We start from the raw sequence: 22,299 nt of genomic DNA on the forward strand, positions 1-22,299 counted from the left end.
AACCTATGGGGACTTTGGAGAATGCTTGGTCCCTCTGCAGTAGTAGACACGCAATCCACAAAGAGGCGACTAGGCAACTATTTATGGGGAATTTGGTCGAGGGTGAAAAGGGCTTCTTTGGATATTTATGGATCCTCCAATAAAATAGCTCTGGCAGATCTATGGAGTTGCAATGTCATCTTCTATATCAGGGGTGGGGAACTTTGGCCCTTTTATGACTTGTGGACTTCAACTCCCAGAATTCCTGAGCCAGCATAGCTGGCTCAGGAATTCTGGGAATTGAAGTCCACAAGTCATAAAAGGTGCAAGGGGTTTCTGTATACAGCATCAGCAAACTGGTGGACTTTGGTATCTGATCGAGCTTCTTCTGATAGACACAATCCAAATTTGCTTTTACTCCGGGAGGCCTATAGCAAGATTTATCTCCAGGGGTATTGAGAGGGCTTAGAGCTGTGGGCCTGATGTGGAGGGAACCACGTGCGGGTTCTAAGGCGAGCATTACCTCTAGAGAGAGATCTAGAAGTTCAAGGGATGAGGATGAAGTTGTAGGATGGATGAATACGGAGGGCACAAGGATGCCCCGTTCTGTCTCTGGGGAAAGACATGCCCTGGCTTTCAACAACTGGAGATGGACAGTGTCATCATTTAGCCTTCTGAAAAGATTTGGAGAGGGTCACGTTCTGCTAGGTGAATATCTAGTAAGATGCACGGCCACCATTTCTGGATTCAGAGGGGATGATGAAGAGACATCTATGGGCAGAAGCACTCTGCCTATCTCATAAGTGGTGTCAGGGGGTGCTGGAGGGGATTCTTTGGGCAAAGGGACCTGGTCTGCTTCTGGAAGCTCAGTCGTAGGAAAGTAGATCAGGTCCTCCGTCAAATATTTCTCGGGGAACTGTGTCAAGGCAATCTTGAAAGCTGGGAACATTGTCGCGTGTTTAGCCCAAGCTCTGTTCGAGGGTCTCTTCTCTTGGAGAGGCACCCCTTCCATCTTCGCCACTTCCCCATAGATCCATTCAAGGAAGGGCTGCGTGGAAGTGTAGATTTCTGGGTTGGTTCCCACGCCGCAGCCCTTGCCCCAGCTGGTGATCCCAACCACGTAGAAGGGAGAGGTGGGGGAGGTCTTGCACATTAAGGGCCCCCCACTGTCCCCCTGTGGAAAGAAAGAAAGAAAGAAAGAAAGAAAGAAAGAAAGAAAGAGAGAGAGAGAGAGAGAGAGAGAGAGAGAGAGAGAGAGAGAGTCCCCTTGGGTGAAGGAAAACTACAACGCATTGTGTGCAGTATCTTCTGCTTACTGTGGTGGTGTCCACAAAATACCTGCACACTATGAGCCAGCAGAAGGGAAAAACCAGGAGATGCTAAGAGATCCAGGAACTATCACAGGATGAAAAAGTCGTTTCTTACTTGGCAGGTGTCAATGCCTCCATCTTCATATCGAGCGCACAAGGTGTGAGGGCTCATGGCCCCATTGTACCACCAGCTGCTGTTGCATTTGCTGGTCTCCAGAATCTTCACTCTGGCTTCCTGCAAGATAGCAGAGGTCTTCCTGCCTGGAGCAAAAATTACAGATTAGCGGGATATTGTGGCTTTTTTTCCCCCTGAGGATTGTTCTTCATAATTCTTACTTCTGTAAGAAACGTCTACCTCCTTTCACCCTCCATCTCCCCCGTTTTCCAGCCTGAATCCACGGTAGCGGAGAGAAAGCCAAATGAGCTGCAAATCCAGTGGTGGGATTCAAACAGGTGAACAACCGGTTCTCTGTGTGGATGCCTCTTCTGGAAGTCTGTTCTGGGCCTGGGCAACCAAAAATTAGCTCCCGGTTCTGCCGAAGAGGTGCAAACTGGCTGAATCCCACCACTGTGCAGTAAATCCACAATAATGTCACAACCCCAGCCTTGACCACCCACTTCCTGAAAGGGCCATAATGTTAAGGCAGGAGCCTGAACTAGCAGAGAAGGCCGGACTGCTCAAAGGATAAACCATCACCCCTAGCACAAACAGCATTTTCTAAAGGTTGGAGCTGGTTAACAAATTGGCTTCCCAATTTTGGATGGTTAAAACAAATATTTATAGGACTAGTGTTTATAGTTGTGATAGGTATCATGTGTTGTGTTTGTCTCCAACGTTTACCCTGCTGTATTTCATTTTGCACCAAAACACTGAGGTCAGTAGCAAAAATCATCTCTGGGGAAGATGTACAGATTCAATTTATGTTATCTAATAGCCAAAAATGAAGATTCATCAGAGTATACAGAAATACAGGGGGGGATTGATAAATATGTATCAATATGATGAATCTTCAGAGTCAGTTAAACCTACAATACAATGGAAACTAATTGAATAGAAAAACAAGTACAATTGGTGGGAATCAGGAAAAGATAACATAAAGGAAGTGACTTGTGACTTGTGGACTAATTCCCAGAATTAGCAGACTAACTGAATGACAGAGTTGGGGAAGGGGCCTCGAAGATCATCTAGTCCAACCCTCTGCTCAAGCAGGAGACCCTATACCATTTCAGACAAGTGACAGTCCAGTCTCTTCTTGAAAGCCTCCAGTGATGGAGCAGCCACAAATTCTGGAGGGAAGCTGTTCCACTGGTTAATTGTTCTCACTGTCAGGAAACTTCTCCTTAGTTCTAGATTGGCTCACTTACATACCTCTTCGCTTACCCTTCTGGGTGGTGGTGCGCCAGCCACTGACGTAGCACTCTGAGAACAAGGCTTCGGAGTCCATGGGGCTGTGCGGCAAGCAAGCGGGTTGAACATAGTCGTCAAAAGTCACCGGACTGCTGAGTTCTACCAGCGCAATATTGTTGACCTTGCTCTGTGGATTGTAATCCTGGTAGGGGACGATGCGGGACACGGAACGCAACTGCACCGTGTCCAGCAAATTGGAAATGTCCGTGGCGCCAATGAGGATCCTCTGGGGTTGCGACGAACTGTGAACAGGGGGCCAACGGATGTTTCAAAGTCAGCTCTCCAGGTGAGCATCACGCTTCCAGTTGATCTAATCCAGGGGTCTTCAAACATGGCCCTTTGATGACTTGTGGACTTCAACTCCCAGAATTCCTCAGCCAGGCACATGTGCCTGGCTGAGGAATTCTGGGAATTGAAGTCCACAAGTCATCAAAGGGCCACGTTTGAAGACCCCTGATCTGAACCAACGGTCCCCAAACTTGCCGGCTTGGTGGCCCAGTAGGGGAGAGGGGCAATTGCTCCGTGCGAGTAGTAGGTGCACAATTGCACGGGCACAATTCCAGATGTTCCCCGTCAGCTGCCTCCAAGGGGCAAACTCCAAATTGAGTCACCCACCCACCTCTGGTCTTGCAAGGGATTCTGGGGCTGCCAGATGTGGGTTTCTTACCTCTTTCCTGATGTGAAGCAATGAGCAGCCGTGAGCACCCAGTGGGGGGTCAAGAGGGACCCTGCACACAGGTGTTGAGGTCTCTTGGAAGACGGCGCCTGGATGCTGACCAGCCACGGCCAGCTGCCAGGCAAGGCGTTGATGCCTCCCACGATCTGCATGCTTCTGCCCGGGTCAGGGGCCAAGGGTCTCCCCCCACAGGCTGGGGGGAAATAACAAGGCCAGGCGTCAGTTGCGGTTTTGGGTGGAAACACGGGTGGTCCTCTACTTACAACCACAACAGAGCCCAACATTTCTGTTGCTAAACGAGACAATTGTCAAGTGGGTCTTGCCACAATCGTGAAGCAAATCACCGCCGTTGTTAAGTTAGTCACACGGTCGTTAAGTGGATCTGGCTTCCCCTGATCAGAATGTCACAAAAAGGGGTCGGGACACCGCGACTGTCTTAAATGCAAGTCAGTGGTCAAGCATCCGAATTTTGATCCAGGTGACCACGGGGACGCTGCAACGGTCGTAAGTGTGAAAAACGGTCATGACCCTTTTTTAAGCGCTTTGTGATTTTGAACAGTCGTTAAATGAACGACTGTAAGTCGAGGACCGCCTATAGCACCGAAGCAAATCCTGGAAGAAAATGCTAAATAATTGATGTGATTAACGGCCTCTTGTTTACCGGAGAATTTGGCTTGAGCCAGTTAGCCCAAAAACTGCTTCGCAAGGGCTAACGGTTCCAGCCTCAGATACCTGGGTTCTCCCCAAACCACCCACCCCAACAACTAACCATAATCCACGACTCCCTGATAAGCAGCACGAGGCATGGGTGAGGGCAGCCTGCAGTCAGATGGGAGAGGGGCTGCTAAGGTACCCACAGCCACACCTGCCAGCGAGAACATCAAGCTGACCCCTTTCCTCCCCACTAGCCCGGCTTACTCTCTGGACCGTCCCTGTGTGTGGCCACCAGCTGCAACAGGGCCCCGGCCAGCCAAAGACACCCCCCTGGCACGCCCATCCCGAGGGAGGGATCCAGGCATCTGTTCCACATTGTTCGAGTCATCCTCACCACCCAGAGGCCTGACATCAGTGGGTTCCCTGGCAGCGTTGCTGGGAGACGGGGCTGGCCTGGGGCAGGGGGTGGGCGAGGCCCGGAGGTCCTAGCTTTCCCCCAAGTGGGACCGGCCGTGAGGCGTTGGGGGGCTCCCAAGGACACAGCCCATGGTGCCACCTTCTCTTCTTCACTGTTGACATGGCAGGTATGCCAATGTAGGCTTAGCTATCAACCCTCCCAAGCGGGTCCCAGGGAAGAAGCATGCTGGCAGTCGTTTGGACCACACAAGTTTCAATTATATGAAATTATATTCTTTCTTTTTTTCTCTCTCTGTGACTTTTCGTACTTGACACTCTCCGAGCTGGGTGGTTTTCTTGCAGACATTCCCTGACCCAACTAGGGAACATCCTCGGGGCTAGAAGAGAGAGGGGCTTGCAGGGAGGAGGAGGAAGAAGAAGAAGAAGAAGAAGAAGAAGAAGAAGAAGAAGAAGAAGAAGAAGAAGAAGAAGAAGAAGAAGAAGAAGAAGAAGAAGAAGAAGAAGAAGAAGAAGAAGAAGAAGAAGAAGAATAAGAAGAGAAGAAGAAGAAGAAGAAGAAGAAGAAGAATAAGAAGAAGAAGAAGAAGAAGAAGAAGAAGAAGAAGAAGAAGAAGAAGAAGAAGAAGAAGAAGAAGAAGAAGAAGAAGAAGAAGAAGAAGAAGAAGAAGAAGAAGAAGAAGAGAGGAGGAGGAGGAGGAGGAAAAAAGAGGAGGAAGAAGGAGGAGGAGGAAAAAAGAGGAAAAGAGGAGAAGAAGAAGAAAGGAGGAGGAGGAAAAAAGAGGAGGAGGAGGAAGAAAGAAGGAGGAGGAGGACAAAGAGGAGGAAAAAAGGAGGAGGAAAAAGAAAGGAGGAGGAAGAAGAAGAGAAGGAGAAAGAGAAGGAGAGGAGAAAGAGTAGGAAAAAAGGAGGAGAAAGAGGAGAAAGAGGAGAGGAGAGGAGGACACAGAGGAGGAGGAGGAGGTGGTGGAGGATAACTGTGGGGTCCTTGGTGCTCTTTGAGCTTCTTTTCTTGCAGATATTTCATCACCCAACTAGGTAACATCATCAGTGCTATTTTGCAGAGCCCTTCTAGGACTTTAGCCTTTCTCTGTGTCGACTGTCACCCTTGGAAAAGCAGAGCGCACCTCCAGCTGAAGGAGGGCCCCACTGGGGCCCCCCCGAGACAGGAGGGACAGGGAAACCTTTGGTGGCGCAGAAGGGTTATTCCGAAGTGTTTGAGCCCCCTGGAGGGAGTGAAAGAGGCGCCAACCGACCCCCAGAGCAACGGGGGAAGCAAGGGGGTCGGTGGAAGGGACAGACGGACAAAGCTGTGGCGGGAGGAAGTGCAGAGATCCTCAGAGAGGGAATGCCGAGAATCTTCGAAAACACAAAGCCGTGTAAGGACACACTCCGTGGTTGTGGTGGAGGCCAGGATGGTTTGCAAGGCAGAAAAGCACAAACAGGCATACTGAGTTACATTGCTTTCATCCAATACATTCAGCCAATTATCCAACATCATTCCTTCGCCTTCCTGCTTCTCACCCTTTGTCAACTTAGCATTGTTTACCATGAAAGAGAATATCTGAAGTCCCGGCATAGAATCATAGGGCCGTGGAGGTCATCTAGTCCAACCCCCTGCTCAAGCAAGAGATACATGCTATCTTCTCTAGACAAATGGTTGTCCAATCTCCTCTTGAAAACTTCCAGTGTTGGAGCATTCACAACTTCTGGAGGCAGGTGGTTCCACGGGTTAATTGTTCTGTCAGGAAATTCCTCCTTAATTCTAAGTTGCTTCTCTCCTTGATTAGTTTCCATCTGTTGCTTCTTATCCTGCCTTCAGGTGCTTTGGAGAATAGGTACACACACACACACACACACACACACACACACACACACACACACACACACACGTCTTTGTGGCAGCCCCTCAGATATTGGAAGATTGATGGCATGTCATCCCTAGTCCTTCTCTTTCTTAGACTGGACACATCTAGTAAGATAAACTCACCTATTTTGCTCACCCCTCTTCAAACTCACCTCTCCTCAAACATGTCTGTGCCCCCCTTTCTGAGTGGGCTGGGGGGGTTGCCGAAGGGGGCGTCCCTACTGCCTGCAGACCCAGGGCTTCCTTCTTTGCACCCCCTCTTAAGAATTAAATGTTACACAGGGAGTCCTTGTTTAGCAACTACCTCATTTGCCAACCGACCAACCTTACAGTCTGTAAACCAGTGTTTCCCAGACTTGACAATTTTAAGGCATGAGGACTTCAACTCCCAGAATTCCACAGCCAGCAACGCTGGCTGTGGAATTCTGGGAGTTGAAGTCCACATGCCTTAAAATTGTCAAGTTTGGGAAACACTGCGTGTAAACCAAAGCAAAGCTGAAGTCAGATTGTAGGCACAGGTGTGGTTTCGCTTAATGTCCAAATAGCTGGTTTCTATAGTGGTTGCTAAATGAGGACTACCTGCATTCGGAGGCTTGGAGAAGGAGTTGCCTTGCAAACCCGTTAGGATGCTAAGTTTATCTTCTGCAACAGGGGTCTTCAAACCTGGCCCTTTTATGACTTGTGGACTTCAGCGTGCCTAGCTGAGGAATTCTGGGAGCTGAAGTCCACAAGTCATAGAAGGGCCAAGTTTGAAGACCCCTGGTGTAAGGCAGGGCTGTCCAAACCTGGCAACTTGAAGACTTGTGGACTTCAACTCCCAGAATTCCTCAGCCAGCGTAGCACGCCTGGCTGAGGCATTCTGGGAGCTGAAGTCCACAAGTCATCAAAGAGCCACGTTTGAAGACCCCTGTTCTATAATACGGTGGCTCTTCCTGCCAGCTTACACGGGGGGGGGGGTGTTTCTCTGGGAAATTGGTATGGCCCATTGCTCGATGATGGGCTCCAGCAGGGATCCACTTGATCTCAAAGACCAACCCTCTCTTGAAATGCAAACCGCCAGAAGACCTGGGAAATAGCTGACCGTCCCAGATGGGCCGAGTGTTTGCAACTCACGGCATTTCCCACAACTGCCAGACTCAAGAAAAGCAAGACGTCCTTCAAGATTAGATCTGTTGGTTTATATACCTTCCTGTTTAAAAGGTTTCCCAGGGCAGCTTAAATAGCACTCTTTAAAAAAAATAGAATAAAAGTCCATTACGAGAAAGAAAGGCAGCTTGCCCAAAGAGAAGCAGCGATGCCTTTTCGTTCACTGGCCCTGCGATTGGGTTACGCAAAGGGGCCCTAACAGGCTACACCAGGGTTGGCGGCTTCTTTCTCAAACAACCCATGGATTGTTTGAGTCCCGTCATAGGACCTCTGGATCCAAGGTTTCCAGCAGAGGGTCGGCGTGCTCCACCCGCTGCTCACTCATCACATCTGGAGAGGATGTGAGGAGTTCAGAGTTTGTCTGGAGGAGCTTCTAGCCGCTGCTGGTGCTCAAGAGTCCCTGGGGTGAGAGATGGGGCCTTCAGGTCCACAGGCACATCCTGCGTTGGTGGGTCAGCTGGAGGACCAGCTGAGAGCTGCGGAGGGACATCCCTCTCGGGCGACTCTGAGGACTCCAGGGAGCGAGTTTTCCTTTGGTGGGCGTAGAAGGGCTCCAGAAGGCGGACCTTCTCTGGAGGAACGTCCAAGTGCTCCAGAGATGCTTCTCTTTCCCCAGAGTTGTGTGGAAGCCATGTGGGAGCCAGGGGGGGCTCCGGAGGAACACGAGGAGGCCTCAGGTGGGGAGGTCTTGCTGGGGGAAGATAAGGTTGCTCCAGGAGAGCAGTTTCCTCTCTGGGAATGAAGGGGGGCTGTAGAGGAGTGATGGGGGGCTGCTGGGGGGTGTAGGGGTGCTGCAATAATCTGGGGCTCTCTGGAGGAACAAAGGGGGACTCTGGGGGGATGTATAGGTCTCCCGAAGGTGTATAAGGGCGCTCGATGCGGTGACGTGTCTCGGGAGGAATGTAGGGCCTCTCCAGAGGGACGGTTGCCACTGGGGGGATAAACCGAAGGTGTGGAGGAGTGTAGGGGGGGTCCGGAGGAGCCCGTGGGGAATCTAGAGGAGTGTGGGGGGGCTCTGGGGGAGCTTGGGGGGGCTCTGGAGGAGTGTAAGGGGGGTCTAGAGGAGTGTAGGGGTCCTCAATAGAGCGGGATATCTTTGAGGGAATACGTGGGGGTTCTAGAGCTCTTCCAGAAGAGGACCCCCCAAATAAAAAGAGATGGGACCTTGACTTATCAGCTGACAGGGAGGAGACATACTTGGGCTGCGTGGGGAGAACAGGGGGCTCTGGAGTGAGATATGGCTCCTGTTCGGGAATGTAGGGAGGCTCCACGCTGATCTTGACTTCCGGAGGAATGAACGGAGACTTCAGAGGCGTCGGGGGGATTTCTCGAGGGATGTACGGGAGGGGCAAGGCTGTCGGAGGTAATTCTTTGGGGTAGAAGGGGGGCTCCAAGGTGACCAGCTGCTCCAGAGGGATGTACGGAGGTTCTAGAGACGGAGGTAAAAACCCTGAGGGAACGAAGGGGTCTTGCAGGGCAATCGTGGCCTCTGTTTCTCTCAACGGGGCCCTCAGAGTGGCCTCCTCTCGGTCATCCTCCTCGCCCTCGTTGGACGCGATGAAGGGTTCTGCAGAGCTGTCCATGGAGTTTTCTTCCAGGTCTTCTACGGGGGGTGAAGCCACCGTTCTGGTGGGGAGGAGGGTCACAGAGCTCTTTGGCCTGTGCTTTGGGGGATGGTCCTCTTCTGAGGTGGTCCCTTCGTCGATTTCAATCATTTCTCCCAGGATCCACTCCAGGAAGTGCCGAACAGACGTGTAGATTCCCGGGCTGTTCGCCTCCCCGCAGCCCTTGCCCCAGCTGGTGACCCCCAAAATGTAGAACAGAGAGGCGGGGGAAGTCCTGCACATCAATGGGCCCCCGCTGTCCCCCTGCAGAGAGAGAGAGCAAAGGGGGAAGCGTCACTTGAGCAAACGGGGAACACTGGGGCGGCAGACGTCCTCCCTGCATGACCACGCCTGAGCCCAGAATTCAAGTTGCTAAATGAGAAATTTGTCAAGTGAACTTTGTACCATTTTACAATTTCTTGACACAGTTCTTAAGTGACTCACTGTAGTTGTTAAGTTTGTAACGGGGTTGTTAAGTGAATCTGCCTTGCAACGATGACTCTGCTTGTTGGAAAGTCGTAAAAGATGGTCACGTGACCCTGGGACACTGTGGCCATCATAACTATGAACCAGCTGTCAAGCATCCAAATGTAAATCACGTGACGCTGGGGATCCTGCGGTGGTCATAAGTGTGGAAAATGGTCATAAGTCACATTTTTCAGTGCCGTTGTAACTTCGAACAGTCACTAAATGAACCGCTGTAAGTCAAGGACTACCTGTACCAATAGTCACAGGCGCCTTGGGTGCAATCACAAAGCCTTTGGAGCACCCCTTGAACACCAAATAGGTGAGCAGTTCCCAAAACACCTTGACGGTACCCCACTGGATGATGAAGGACCAGTCGGGGGGGGGGTGGGAGAAGGGAAAATGTGTAACTCTTGGCCAGTCTAAAGAAAAGAAGAAACAGGGAGACATGATGGCAGTTATTCCAGTATCCCAAGGGCTGCCACAAGGCAGAGGGGGTCACAATATCCTCCAAAGCCCCAGAGGGCAGGACGAGAAACAATGGCGGGAAACTGACGAAGGAGAGAAGCAACCTGGAATTAAGGAGAAACTTCCTGACAATTAGAACAATTAACCAGTGGAACGGCTTTGTCTTCAGAAATCGTGGGTGCTCCATCGCTGGAAGTTTTTAAAAAGAGACTGGACTCACCTGTCTCAGATGGTGTAGGTCCTCCTGCTTGAGCAGGGGGCTGGACTAGAAGACCTCCAAGGTCCCTTCCAGCTCTATTCCTATTCTATTCTATTCTATTCTGTTCTGTTCTGTTCTGTTCTTCTACTTCATTCCATTATTCTATTCTATTCTATTCTATTCTATTCTATTCTTCTACATTCCATTATTCTATTCTATTCTATTCTATTCTATTCTATTCTATTCTATTCCATTCCATTCCATTCCATATTTTCTATTCTATTCTATTCCATTCCATTCTATTCTACTTCGTTCCATTATTCTATTCTATTCTATTCTATTCTATTCTATTCTATTCTATTCTTCTACTTCATTCTATTCTATTCTATTCTATTCTAATAATAATAATAATGGTAAAGTTGGAAGGGACCTTGGAGGTCATCTAGTCCAACCCCCTGCTTGGGCAGGAAATCCTACACCATTTCGGACAAATGGCTGTCCAGTCTCTTCTTAAAAACTTCCAGTGTTGGAGCATTTACTGCTTCTGGAGGCAAGCTGTTCCACTGATTAATTGTTCTAACTGTCAGGAAGTTTCTCCTTAGTTCTAGGTTGCTTCTCTCCTTGATTAGTTTCCATCCCTTGCTTCTTGTCCTGCCTTCAGGTGCTTTGGAGAATAGCTTAATTCCCTCTTCTTTATGGCAGCCCCTGAGATATTGGAACACTGCTATCATGTCCCCCCTTATCCTTCTCTTTGTTAAACTAGACATACCCAATTCTCGCAACTGTTCCTTATATTCTATTCTATTCTATTCTTCTACATTCCATTATTCTATTCTATTCTATTCTATTCTATTCTGTTCTGTTCTGTTCTTCCACTTCATTCCATTATTCTATTCTATTCTGTTCTATTCTATTCTATTCTATTCTATTCTATTCTATTCTTCTACTTCATTCTATTCTATTCTATTCTATTCTATTCTTCTACATTCCATTATTCTATTCTATTCTATTGTATTCTATTCTGTTCTGTTCTGTTCTTCTACTTCATTCCATTATTCTATTCTATTCTATTCTATTCTATTCTATTCTATTCTATTCTATTCTATTCTATTCTTCTACTTCATTCCATTATTCTATTCTGTTCTGTTCTGTTCTGTTCTATTCTATTCTATTCTATTCTATTCTATTCTATTCTATTCTATTTTATTATATTCTTCTACTTCATTCCATTCTATTCTATTCTATTCTATTCTATTCTATTCTATTCTATTCTATTCTATTCTATTCTATTCTTCTACATTCCATTATTCTATTCTGTTCTATTCTACTCTATTCTACTCTATTCTATTCTATTCTATTCTATTCTATTCTATTCTTTGCGTAGGAATATTCAGATCTAGCTTTACTTTCACTGCAACCACTAATCCTTAGTAAAAGAATCTAGCACTTAAATCAAATGGAGTCGAGGGTTGGGGAAAACCTGACAGCCATGCACCAGGAAGTGTCCTGGCTGACTAACTGTATTCTTCTGCTGCTGATGATGCCTGATTCCTCCATTTCTGCAACTGTCACTTTCCAATCACCCATCAGTACTTCTGCTCCGCTTAAGGATGCTTGTTTTAGCATCTCTTGCCCCTGGCCAGGGAAGTCAAGTTCTTCTACCACTTCATCTATAATCAAGGGTGATGAAGAAGCAAGTACTGGAGCAGGTAATGCCAGCATGTCACCGGAGGCCCAAATCACAAAACTGCATGTGACTTATTTTGGCCACACCATGCGGGGAATTCGCTGGAGAAAGCAAATCTGTTTGGAAGAGTTAGCGGAAAAAGGAAACCAGCCCCCCCCCCAGACGACATGGCGTGGCTGGACACCCTCAAAGGTGACACCAGCCAGAGCACAGAACGACTGAAAGAAGCAGAGCAAGATCGGGAACCCTGGGGAGACCTGGCCCAGAGCATTGCCAGGATGGATAACATCATCATGGACGCTGCCTAAATATCCATAACTGGGTTTGAATGAATCCATCATATATATGATTCTCAATCAATCAGAATAGAGCTGGAAGGGAGTTTGGAGGTCATCTAGTCCAACCCCCTGTTCAGGCAGGAAACCCTATACCACTTCAGACAAATGTCTATCCAGTCTCTTCTTAAAAACCTCCAGTGTTGGAGCATTCACTGCTTCTGGAGGCAGGTGGTTCCACTGGTTAATTATTCTCACTGTCAGGAAGTTTCTCCTTAGTTCTAGGTTGCTTCTCTCCTGCTTCATTGCTTCTTGTCCTGCCTTCAGGTGCTTTGGAAAATAGGTTGACCCCCCCTCTTCTTTGTGGCAGCCCCTCAGATACTCGAACGCTGCTGTCATATTATTTACTGGGTAACCGCTATGTACCTAGTTAACCATTTTGTCTTTGAGTACTAGAACTTTTCCATTCACTCATAGGGGCTTGTGCACGTGTCACCAGTTACCCGATTCAGATCCATGTAAACACCTAGAGTACATCAAGTTTCTGCTTTAACAACAGCTTCCTTCGTGTCAAGTCTAATAAAAATTAATAATTATTTAAAAAGTGAATTTTCCTGATTGAATCATCGATTTTTCTGTTTGAATCGCGGTTCCAGCGTCAGCGGGAAATTGCACGGAACTCGAGAAGAGGCTGAGATTCAGACTGCCCTTTAAACGGACTGTTATGCAGAAACATTGATGAACAAAGCAGAAACGGCTAACAAGATGCAAGCTTGCATTTCAAGGACTGTGGGGAAAGGGTCACCTCATCATCAAATCTGGAGGAATGCAAACCAGGATTGACCGCGGGACCAAGACCGTTTCTGGCTGACCACCTTATTGCTGATATTGCTGGGGGCATTTCCTGAATAGGGGATGTTCTCGTGGCTGTGATTTTATCTCAGCCTTTTAAGGTACAACTCCAAGGTGGTCAGCAGACTTAATCTCCCTGACTCTTGTGTTTCCCACCCACAGCAAACCTGTGAGGTGGTCTCAGGCCAAGCCCAAAGACAACATCATGAAATCCAAGGCTTTATTTGATTGAGCCTGATGGGCAGAACCTTGCCAGACTAGAGCTATCGAGTTCTAAAATACTAGAAATGGGAGACTCTGGAGCGTGGCCATCTAAGCCTCTTCCTCCAGCGTAGGACTGTGCAGTCTCTTGTCTTGGGAACCTGTCTGGAAAGGGCTGCCTCCTCTCTGGGAAACCATGGTGCTCCTTTCAAGACCCCCCCCATTCTCCTTCCCCAGGGGCTCATTCCATCACAAGACGGGCAGGAGGAGGAGGAGGAGGAGGAAGAGAATAGAATAAAATATCTTTATTGTTATTGTGTAACTCACAACGAATTTAAGTGCTGTCCACAGTGCCCCACATAGGGTGTCCCTGTTGAGGCCCACACATTGTTGACTGCCCAGTAGGGGCCTGTTTTAAGCCCACCTGGGACTCAGGACCTTCACCCAGTACCTTCACCTACACCAGGGGAGGCAACCTTGGCTCTTTTATGACTCATGGACTTGGCTGGCTCAGGAATTCTGGAAGTTGAAGTCCACGAGTCATAAAAGAGCCAAGGTTGCCTACCCCTGACCTACACTAACCTAGTAATTAATTATCCATTATTTTTCACACCCTGGTGCTATCCTTTGCCTGTCTTTTGTCAGGGCTCTCAGCCACCTAGGCTAGCAGCCCAGTGATCTCATATCAGGGCGTTTTCATAACATTTTTTTTTTTAAATTGCTTCAACTCTCTACCGTTTGGATTCCTATTAAAGCGGATGGCTGTTGTTTTCCATAACCACCAGGCATAGCTTGGCAGAATCGTGTGATCAGGACTCAGGACGTGTCTCTGCCTGTTGAAGGCTACCAGACTATTTTCTCACACCTATACGCACAAACCACTTCTACCTGGAACTCACTGGAGAGCTGAGTGGGGAAGCACAGAGGACTCTGGAGGAGGAAGTCTGGAGGGCCTGAGGCTTGAAACACCCCGTGCAGTTTTTCAGGAGAAGTAAGCAGTGATGGGCAATGGGGGAGAAATGTGACTGGCAAAGTCATAGAATTGTCATAGAGCTGGAAGGGACCTTGGAGGTCTTCTAGTCCAACCCCCTGCTTGAGTAGGAGACCCTATACCATTTCAGACAAATGTCCTTCTTCCTGTCTTTCTCCTCTCTCAAAATAATCATCCCCTTTTCCTAAGACAGTTTCGATAATATAGAATAGAATAGAATAGGGAATAGAAGAATAGAAAGGAATGGAATGGAATGGAATGGAATGGAATGGAATAGAATAGAATAGAATAGAATAGAATAGAATAGAATAGAATAGAATAGAATAGAATAGAATAGAATAGAATAGAATAGAAAATATGAATAGAATAGAATAGAATAGAATAGAATAGAATAGAATAGAATAGAATAGAATAGAATAGAATAGAATAGAATAGAATAGAATAGAATAGATAGAATAGGAAAATGGATGGAATAGGAATGGAATGTAATAGAATAGAATAGAATAGAATAGAATAGAATAGAATAGAAGAATGAAGAATAGAATAGAATAGAATAGGAATGGAATGGAATGGAATAGAATAGAATAGAATAGAATAGAATAGAATAGAATAGAATAGAATAGAATAGAATAGAATAGAATTCTTTATTGGCCAAGTGTGATCGGACACACAGGGAATGGCTCAGCTGAGTCACCTTTTTATGAATCTGGACTTGTTAGAGAGACAAAGGAAATGGAGTAAGGTGCAGTTAATTAAAAAGTTACAATCCTTTAAAAATAGATTTCCTCATTTAAGGCATCGATTTTTCTGCTTGAATCCTGTTTTCCTGTGTCAGCAGGAAACGCCGACAGAGGTTGGCGTTCAGGCTGCCCTTTAAACTGATTGCAACAGGGACACCTTGATTAACGAAGCAGAAGCAGATAACGAGATGCAGGCCTGCATTTCAAGGACTGTGGGGAAAGGGGTCATTTCATCATAAAATAAGAAGGAAAGCAAACTGGGGCTGACCACAACACCGAGGCTAGCAGAGTAAGCGTAGAGGGTCCTTACCTGGCAGGTGTCGAGCCCTCCTTCCTCATAACCAGCGCACAAGGTGTTAGGACTCATTGCCCCGTTATACCAATCACTGCTGTTGCATTTCTGGGTGTCCAAGATATTCAGTTTGGCTTCCTGCAAAACATCAGAGGTCTTCACACCTCCAAGTAAAGGAAATAGATTAATTTCGCTTCTGCCATGTCATGGATGTCCGCCGTTCCTCCTTTCCCAACACCCCCTGCCCCATATTATTTAAGAACTAATCACAAGACTTCCACAAGTGTCTAAAGAACAATAATGCTTTATAAAACTTTAGTAAGGCCACCCCTGGAATCCTGCATCCAGGTTTTGGTCACCATATTGCAAAAAAGATGCTGAGTCTTTGGGAAAAAGTACAGAGAAAAGCCACTAAGATGATTAAAGGCCCGGAGACAGAAACATACGAAGAACAGCTGAAGGATTTGAGTATGTCGAGTTTAATGAAAAGAAAGACTGGGGGGGGGGATATAGGAATATTCCAGTATTTGAGGCACTGCCACAAAGAAGAGGGATCAACTTATTCTCCAAAGCACCAGAAGGCAAGACAAGAAAGAATGGATGGAAACTCATCAAGGAGAGAAGCAACCTAGAGTTAAGGAGAAACTTCCTAATGGTGAGGACAATTAACCAGTGGAATAGAAGTTGTGGGTGCTTCATCATTGGAGGCTTTTAAGAAGAGACTGGACAGCTGCTTGTCTGAAATGGTATAGGGTCTCCTGCTTGGGTTGGACTAGAAGACCTCCAAGGTCCCTTCTAGCTCCACTGTACCCTTAATTGGAGTAGAAGAGGGCAGCTCACGGTATGAGCTAAAACTTCATAACATCTCTAGATCTTCTCAAGATTGCAGGAGCTAACTAGAAGAAACACACTCCCTCCCTCCCTCCCACATGCACACACATGCAGGGAGCATAACCTGCCTGCAATGAAAGATAAACTTTGGTTAACCCTCGTCCTGTCAAATCTGAAGAGAGTGGGGTAAATAAATGTTGCATGCTTCAGCAGAAAAGAAACGCTATTTAGGAATTCAGCAATATCTGCCCTGCAGGATTTTCAAAGCTCTCCTCGTTGGCCCATGTCCATCTTCTTACTGTTTTCAGCGGTGATTCCCCAGCCCGTGGCAAAGCAACTTGTGAAGTTGGTCTTAGAGTCCATCGTGACCCGAGGCAAGCAGGCTGGCTGCACGTAGTCGTTGAAGGCCACCGGGCTGTCCAGCTCTATCAGCGCAATGTCATTTTCCTCCGTGAGAGGATTATAGTCTTGATGGAGCACGACTTTGCTCACAGTGTGTATCTGCACATCGTCTGGCAACTCAGAAAGATCGGTGGCGCCCACCACGATCCGCCAAAGATGCAACGAGCTGCAGAAAAACAGAGCATGGTTAGGAGGAGCCCGTGAGAGAAAGCTCTCCCCAAATTCCAGATTGTCAAGAAGGGTGGTTCCTAAAGTTAGGTAACAATCATTGCTAATAATAATTCCTTGTGGCCAGGTTAGTATGGCCTGGCCGGGTGGACCATCTGCATGTGATGGAAGGTGGACCTGGAAAGGGAGTGGGGGGAATCTTGGGATAAGAGCCGAGGTGGCGCAGCAGTTGGAGTGCAGTACTGCAGGCCACTTTAGCTGACTGTGTTCAGCAGGTCGGTGGTTCAAATCTCACCGGCTCAAGGTTGACTCAGCCTTCCCTCCTTCCGGGGTAGGTAAAATGAGGACCCAGATTGTTGGGGGCAATGTAAATATATATATACATTGCTTACTGGTGTACACCGCTTAGAGAGTGCTTGCACTTAAAGCGGTATATAAGTCTCATAAATAAATAAATAAACGCCACAGTTTCCCAGGGTGGACCCAGCACATTCCAGAGGAATTCTGGGAGTTGAAGTCCACGAGCCATAAAAGAGCCAAGGTTGCCTACCCCTGATTTAGGGCAAAGTAACAGAATCTAGAAAGCCTGTGGGTTACCTTCAGTTTCTTTCCCACATTTCATTCAAACTCTGGACCATGTGATCTTTTTTTGTTTTTGTTTTTTGGGAAAGTCCACCCTGAATGGCTTCTTCCTACCCCAAGGTCAGCTTTATATTCCTTTTAGCCCAGCCTCTGAAGACACCCTGCCGAAGGCTGACTACTGCAAGTCGTGAACATGCTGAGAAAGATTGCATATTCCAAACCCAGGGCTGACACATCCACAGGTTAATATTATTTATTAAATGTATACTGTAGGCCACCCATCTCCCCAGTGAGCGACTCTGGGTGTTTGCCCAGGGTCAGCCTCACCAGCCTCTTCGCTACAGAGATCCGGTCAGATGCCGATTTTGTACACACCTCTTCTTGGTCTTGAAGCAATGAGCCGCGGTGAGGACCCAATGCTCGGTCAGGAGGGACCCCCCACACGAGTGCCGAGGTCCGTTGGAAGAGGGGATCTGGATGCTGACAAGCCACGGCCATGTGCCCGGCATGGCATCGATGCCACCCACAATCCGCACATTTCGGCCATGCTTGGGCGCCAAGGGCCGTTTCCCGCAGGCTGAAGGGGAAACAGTGAAATGGGTCAGACTGGGGCTAAGACAATCCCACCCTAGCTGTGTGGAACTGCCAGAGCAGATCTTTGTAGAAGCCACCAAACCATCAGGGGATTCACCTGCCCAATAGTATGGGAAAGGGTACATGGGTGCAGAAACTGGCATTCCTTCCAGTTACAGAATATAGTTGGAAGATTCCTTGAAGATCTTCAACTCTCAGCTAGAGCAGGAGACCCTGTACCAGGGGTAGGCAAACCTTGGCTCTTTTATGACTCGTGGACTTCAACTCCCAGAATTCCTGAGCCAGCCATGCTGAGGGGAAAGGGAGAGGTTTCCAAGCTGAGCCATGCTGGCTCAGGAATTCTGGGAGTTGAAGTCCACCAGTCATGAAGAGGCCAAAATTTCCCTCATGCTGGCTCAGGAATTCTGGGAGTTGACATCCACCAGTCATAAAAGAGCCAAGGTTGCCTACCCCTGGCCTAGTCTATTAAGCGTGACAGGAGTAGATTATCAGAAACAGTAGGCCTAGTCCATAGGTAGGCAAACCTTGGCTCTTTTACGACTCATGGACTTCAACTCCCAGAATTCCTGAGCCAGCCATGCTGAGGGGAAAGGGAGAGGTTTCCAAGCTGAGCCATGCTGGCTCAGGAATTCTGGGAGTTGAAGTCCACCAGTCATAAAAGAGCCAAAATGGCCTACCTCTGGTCTAGGCTATATAAATAACACTTAGAATAGCCCTTAGACCAGGGGTAGGCAACCTTGGCTCTTTTATGACTGGTGGACTTCAATTCCCAGAATTCCTGAGCCAGCCATGCTGAGGGGAAAGGGAGAGGTTTCCAAGCTGAGCCATGCTGGCTCAGGAATTCTGGGAGTTGAAGTCCACGAGTCGTAAAAGAGCCAAGGTTGCCTACCCCTGCCCTATACCATTCTGGACAAATGGCTGTCCAGTCTCTTCTTCAAAACCTCCAATGATGGAGCACCCACAATTTCTGAAGGCCAGCCGTTCCACTGGTTGATTGTTCTCCCTGTTAGGAAGTTTCTCTTTACTTCTGGATTGGGTCTCTCCTTGGTTAGTTTCCCTCTGTTGCTTCCTGACCTGCCCTCAGCTGCTTTGAAGATGGATTCCCGTGGCAGCTCCTCAAATATGGAAAGACTGCACCACTCTCGCTCTCCCTGGCCTGACATCAATCACACCACACCCTACTTCTGGATCTGTTTGCTTGCCATCCTGACCGGATCCTTGCGGGAAACATGTTTCCACCCAGGACGGTGACCTGGTCCTGTAGATCTTGTAGATCTTGATTTTTGGGAGGGGGGGGGAATGGCTATTTCAGCACCTTCTGCTTTGCAAGATTGTCAATGCCTGCAGTTATCATCTCAAGAAGAAAATGTCACATGACGTGTGTGTGTTTGTGTGTGTGTCTGTGTGTGCACATCTATGTATATATCTGGTTAACCGGTCAGCTGGAACTTTGAAAGCGGGTTAGAGGGACTTTTGGAGCACTAAGTCAACTGAGGCTCTGGATGACCTCTGGGATCAGAGGCAATAGTCTTGCACAGCATAAGCAGGAGATGCCTATGCTGATGTCCTTCTTGGTTGACTCTTGTGGGGACATTTGATTGGCTGTGAAGTAGGAGGGGCAGTGGCCAAAGCAGCTTTGACATGGTCTAGAGCAGTGTTTCTCAACCTTGACAATTTTAAGGCATGTGGACTTCCACCCCCAGAATTCCACAGCCAGCAATGCTGGCTGTGGAATTCTGGGAGTTGAAGTCCACATGCCTTAAAATTGTCAAGGTTGAGAAACACTGGTAGAGATTTCTGACAGGGGTCCTTTAATGGGAATGGGTCTCACAGGTCACTCAGTTTCACCTCTGCTTGGTGCTCTGTACGTTTAGAGTCATCTGGTACCCCAGTTACTGTCGGACTATCGTTCCCAGCATTCCTTTCATTGGCCAAGCTGGCTAGGGCGGCTGGGAATCATAGGCAGATGCAGTTGTTGGGCTACTAACAGGCTCTTAGTAGCATTCTGACCTTCTTTGGTGTTTATGGCCCAGATCTTCAGGTGTGTCCAACCATTCTGGGTAGATTATTTCTTTATTATGATTTAGTACAGTGGTTCTCAACCTGTGGGTCGGGACCCCATTTGGGGTCGAATGACCATTTCACGGGGGTCGCCAAACCACGCTGTCCGCCATTTTTTTCCCTTTTCCCTAGCTGTCCTACTCCCTCTTATTGGTGGCCACACCCACTTGGGGGTCACCACAACATGGGGAACTGTATTATGGGGTCACGGCATTAGAAAGGTTGAGAACCACTGATTTAGTACGATATAATTCCTCAAGGATTTGTGAGGAAGGATATATCGATGGGGCCGTTCTTTGCATCACCCCCAACGCTGCTCCAGGTATTTGTAAAGGAGAGGCATGTTGTGGTTTTTTATGCAACCACGAAGGCCTCGGGTAGGTGATTCACTGCCCACAGAAGGTGTGGCTGCTAGAAATAGCAAACCTGAGCTCCACATCTGGAATTAAAAGTCTTGGGTAACAACCAAACTTCGTAAAATAATGAGCCTGAGCTGTATTTAAGGGTACCTTGCAATGATCAAGTAGCCATGTGACTGCTCTGGGCACTAAGACAATCTGGGAACAAAATTGTTGTGTTTGGTCCTTTTAGGGTTTTAGACTAGAGGATGGTTGGATCGGATGATCAGCCTTGGATGGGTCCTCTTTGGCTCCCCCCACTTCCCACAACTGGGAAATGCCCTGGTCCCAAGGATATTGAGGAGTCCCAGGTGGGCTTAAAACAGGCCCCTACTGGGCAGTCAACAATGTGTGGGCCTCAACAGGGACACCCTATGTGGGGCACTCTGGACAGCACTTAAATTCGTTGTGAGTTACACAATAACAATAAAGATATTCTATTCTCCTCCTCCTCCTCCTCCTCCTCCTCCTCCTCCTCCTCCTCCTCCTCCTCCTCCTCCTCCTCCTCTATGCAACCCGTTCCCTTCTAGCACTGAAGATGTTACTTAGTTTGGGTCATGAAACGTCTGCAAGAAAACAACCCAGCTCAGAGAGCACCAGGGACCCCACACTCTTCCTCCTCCTTCTCCTCCTCTTCCTTCTCCTCCTCCTCCTCCTCCTCCAGACCTTACTCACTCTCTGGATTGTAGCCCTGTGTCCCCCACAACTGCAGCAAGACCACGATTGGCAGAAGCAGCCCTGGCTGAGTCTCCATCCCCACCTACGGCTCCTGGCCTCTGTTCTCCATTGTTCAAGTGGTGCCACAGCACTCAGATGCCGACATCAGCGGGTTCTCCTTCTGAGTTGCTAGGAGACGGGTCTGGCCGGAAGGGAAGGGCCACTCACCCACTCCTGGCCCAGACCGGTGGCCTTCGGCGTGGAGGAGTTCCTGGAGTGAACTCAAGCCTGTCTTGGATTCACACAGCACCGGCCGTAATGGGGCTCCTAAGACCTGCTGAGGAGGCAGCTGGTGGTCATGGCAAAGTTGCTCAGGAATTCTGGGAGTTGAAGTCCACGAGTCATAAAAGAGCCAAGGTTGCCTTCCCCTGGTCTACACAATGGAACGAGGCTGACTGGGGAATTCTGGGAGTTGCGGTCCAGCCCTCTTAAAGGTGCCATGTTTGAAACCCATTGCAATGGGGCTTCTGGAGGCTTGAACATCTTCTACAAGGGTCTTTATACTTATATTGACCGTTTTTCACACTTACGACCGTTGCAGCTTCCCCATGGTCACGTGATGCTTGGCAGCTGACTCTTATTTACGACGGTTGCAGCGTCCTGGGGGAGTCACGTGGTTCCCCTTTGGTGACAAGCAAAGTCAAGGGGGGAAGACGGGTTCGCTTAACAATCGTTGTCACTAGCTTAACAACTGCACTGATTCAGTTAACAAGAAAAGTCGTAAAATGGGGCAAAACTCACTAAACGAATGTTTCACTTAGCAACATAAAGCTTGGGTTCCATGGGGGTCATAACCAGAGGACTACCACCTGTGCTTTGGAAGGTTGCAAGGGTTTTATTGCCACGCTGACCGCAGAGGCTCCCAGCCATTGTCCAGTTCAGAAACTGGTGGGAACTGGTTGTGACTGGCCTCCCTCTCGGGCAGAGGGGACCCTGTGGGAGAGAGGTCCTCTGTGGAAAAAGGGGGGGCCTGGCCGATGACCCCGTGATGGCACCGCGCCAGGTGCAATCCAGTCGGTGGGTTTGCAGTCTTGGGATTACAAGAGAGCAAGAAACTGCCGTCCCGCTTTATGTCCACAGGGTTCTCACACACACACATCCCACACAGGCGGTCCTTGACTTGACAACTTAACTGCCCTGCTATTAACTTAACGATGGCAGGGATTCCCTTAACTGAGACATGGTCGTAAAATGAAGCAAAACTCATTTAACAACCCTTTTATTAACAGAAATTTGGGGCCCGGCTGTGGTTGTAAGTTGAGGACTAAAAGCTCATGGTATCCGAAGCAGAACATCCAGATTCAGCCATAGTTTCATT

At 48.2% G+C, this 22,299-nt stretch overlaps 1 protein-coding gene across 1 annotated transcript; it reads right to left on the minus strand.

Annotated features, from left to right (window-relative positions):
* Positions 1–673: 673 nt before the first annotated feature.
* Positions 674–21,086, minus strand: LOC120303691 (proline-rich protein 36-like). The gene is made up of 8 exons (XM_039333376.1): positions 20,940–21,086; positions 17,587–17,788; positions 16,359–16,627; positions 15,247–15,392; positions 7,833–9,322; positions 2,671–2,939; positions 1,405–1,550; positions 674–1,153 (listed from the first exon to the last, which is right to left on the minus strand). Exons 1-8 carry the CDS (start codon positions 21,016–21,018, stop codon positions 674–676), a joined length of 3,081 nt encoding a protein of 1,026 aa, XP_039189310.1. The 5' UTR covers positions 21,019–21,086.
* Between the last annotated feature and the right edge of the window lie 1,213 nt (positions 21,087–22,299).

This window comes from Crotalus tigris, unplaced genomic scaffold, assembly GCF_016545835.1.
Source record: "Crotalus tigris isolate CLP2741 ecotype Arizona unplaced genomic scaffold, ASM1654583v1 scf7180000024475.591531, whole genome shotgun sequence".
NCBI lineage: Eukaryota > Metazoa > Chordata > Lepidosauria > Squamata > Viperidae > Crotalus > Crotalus tigris.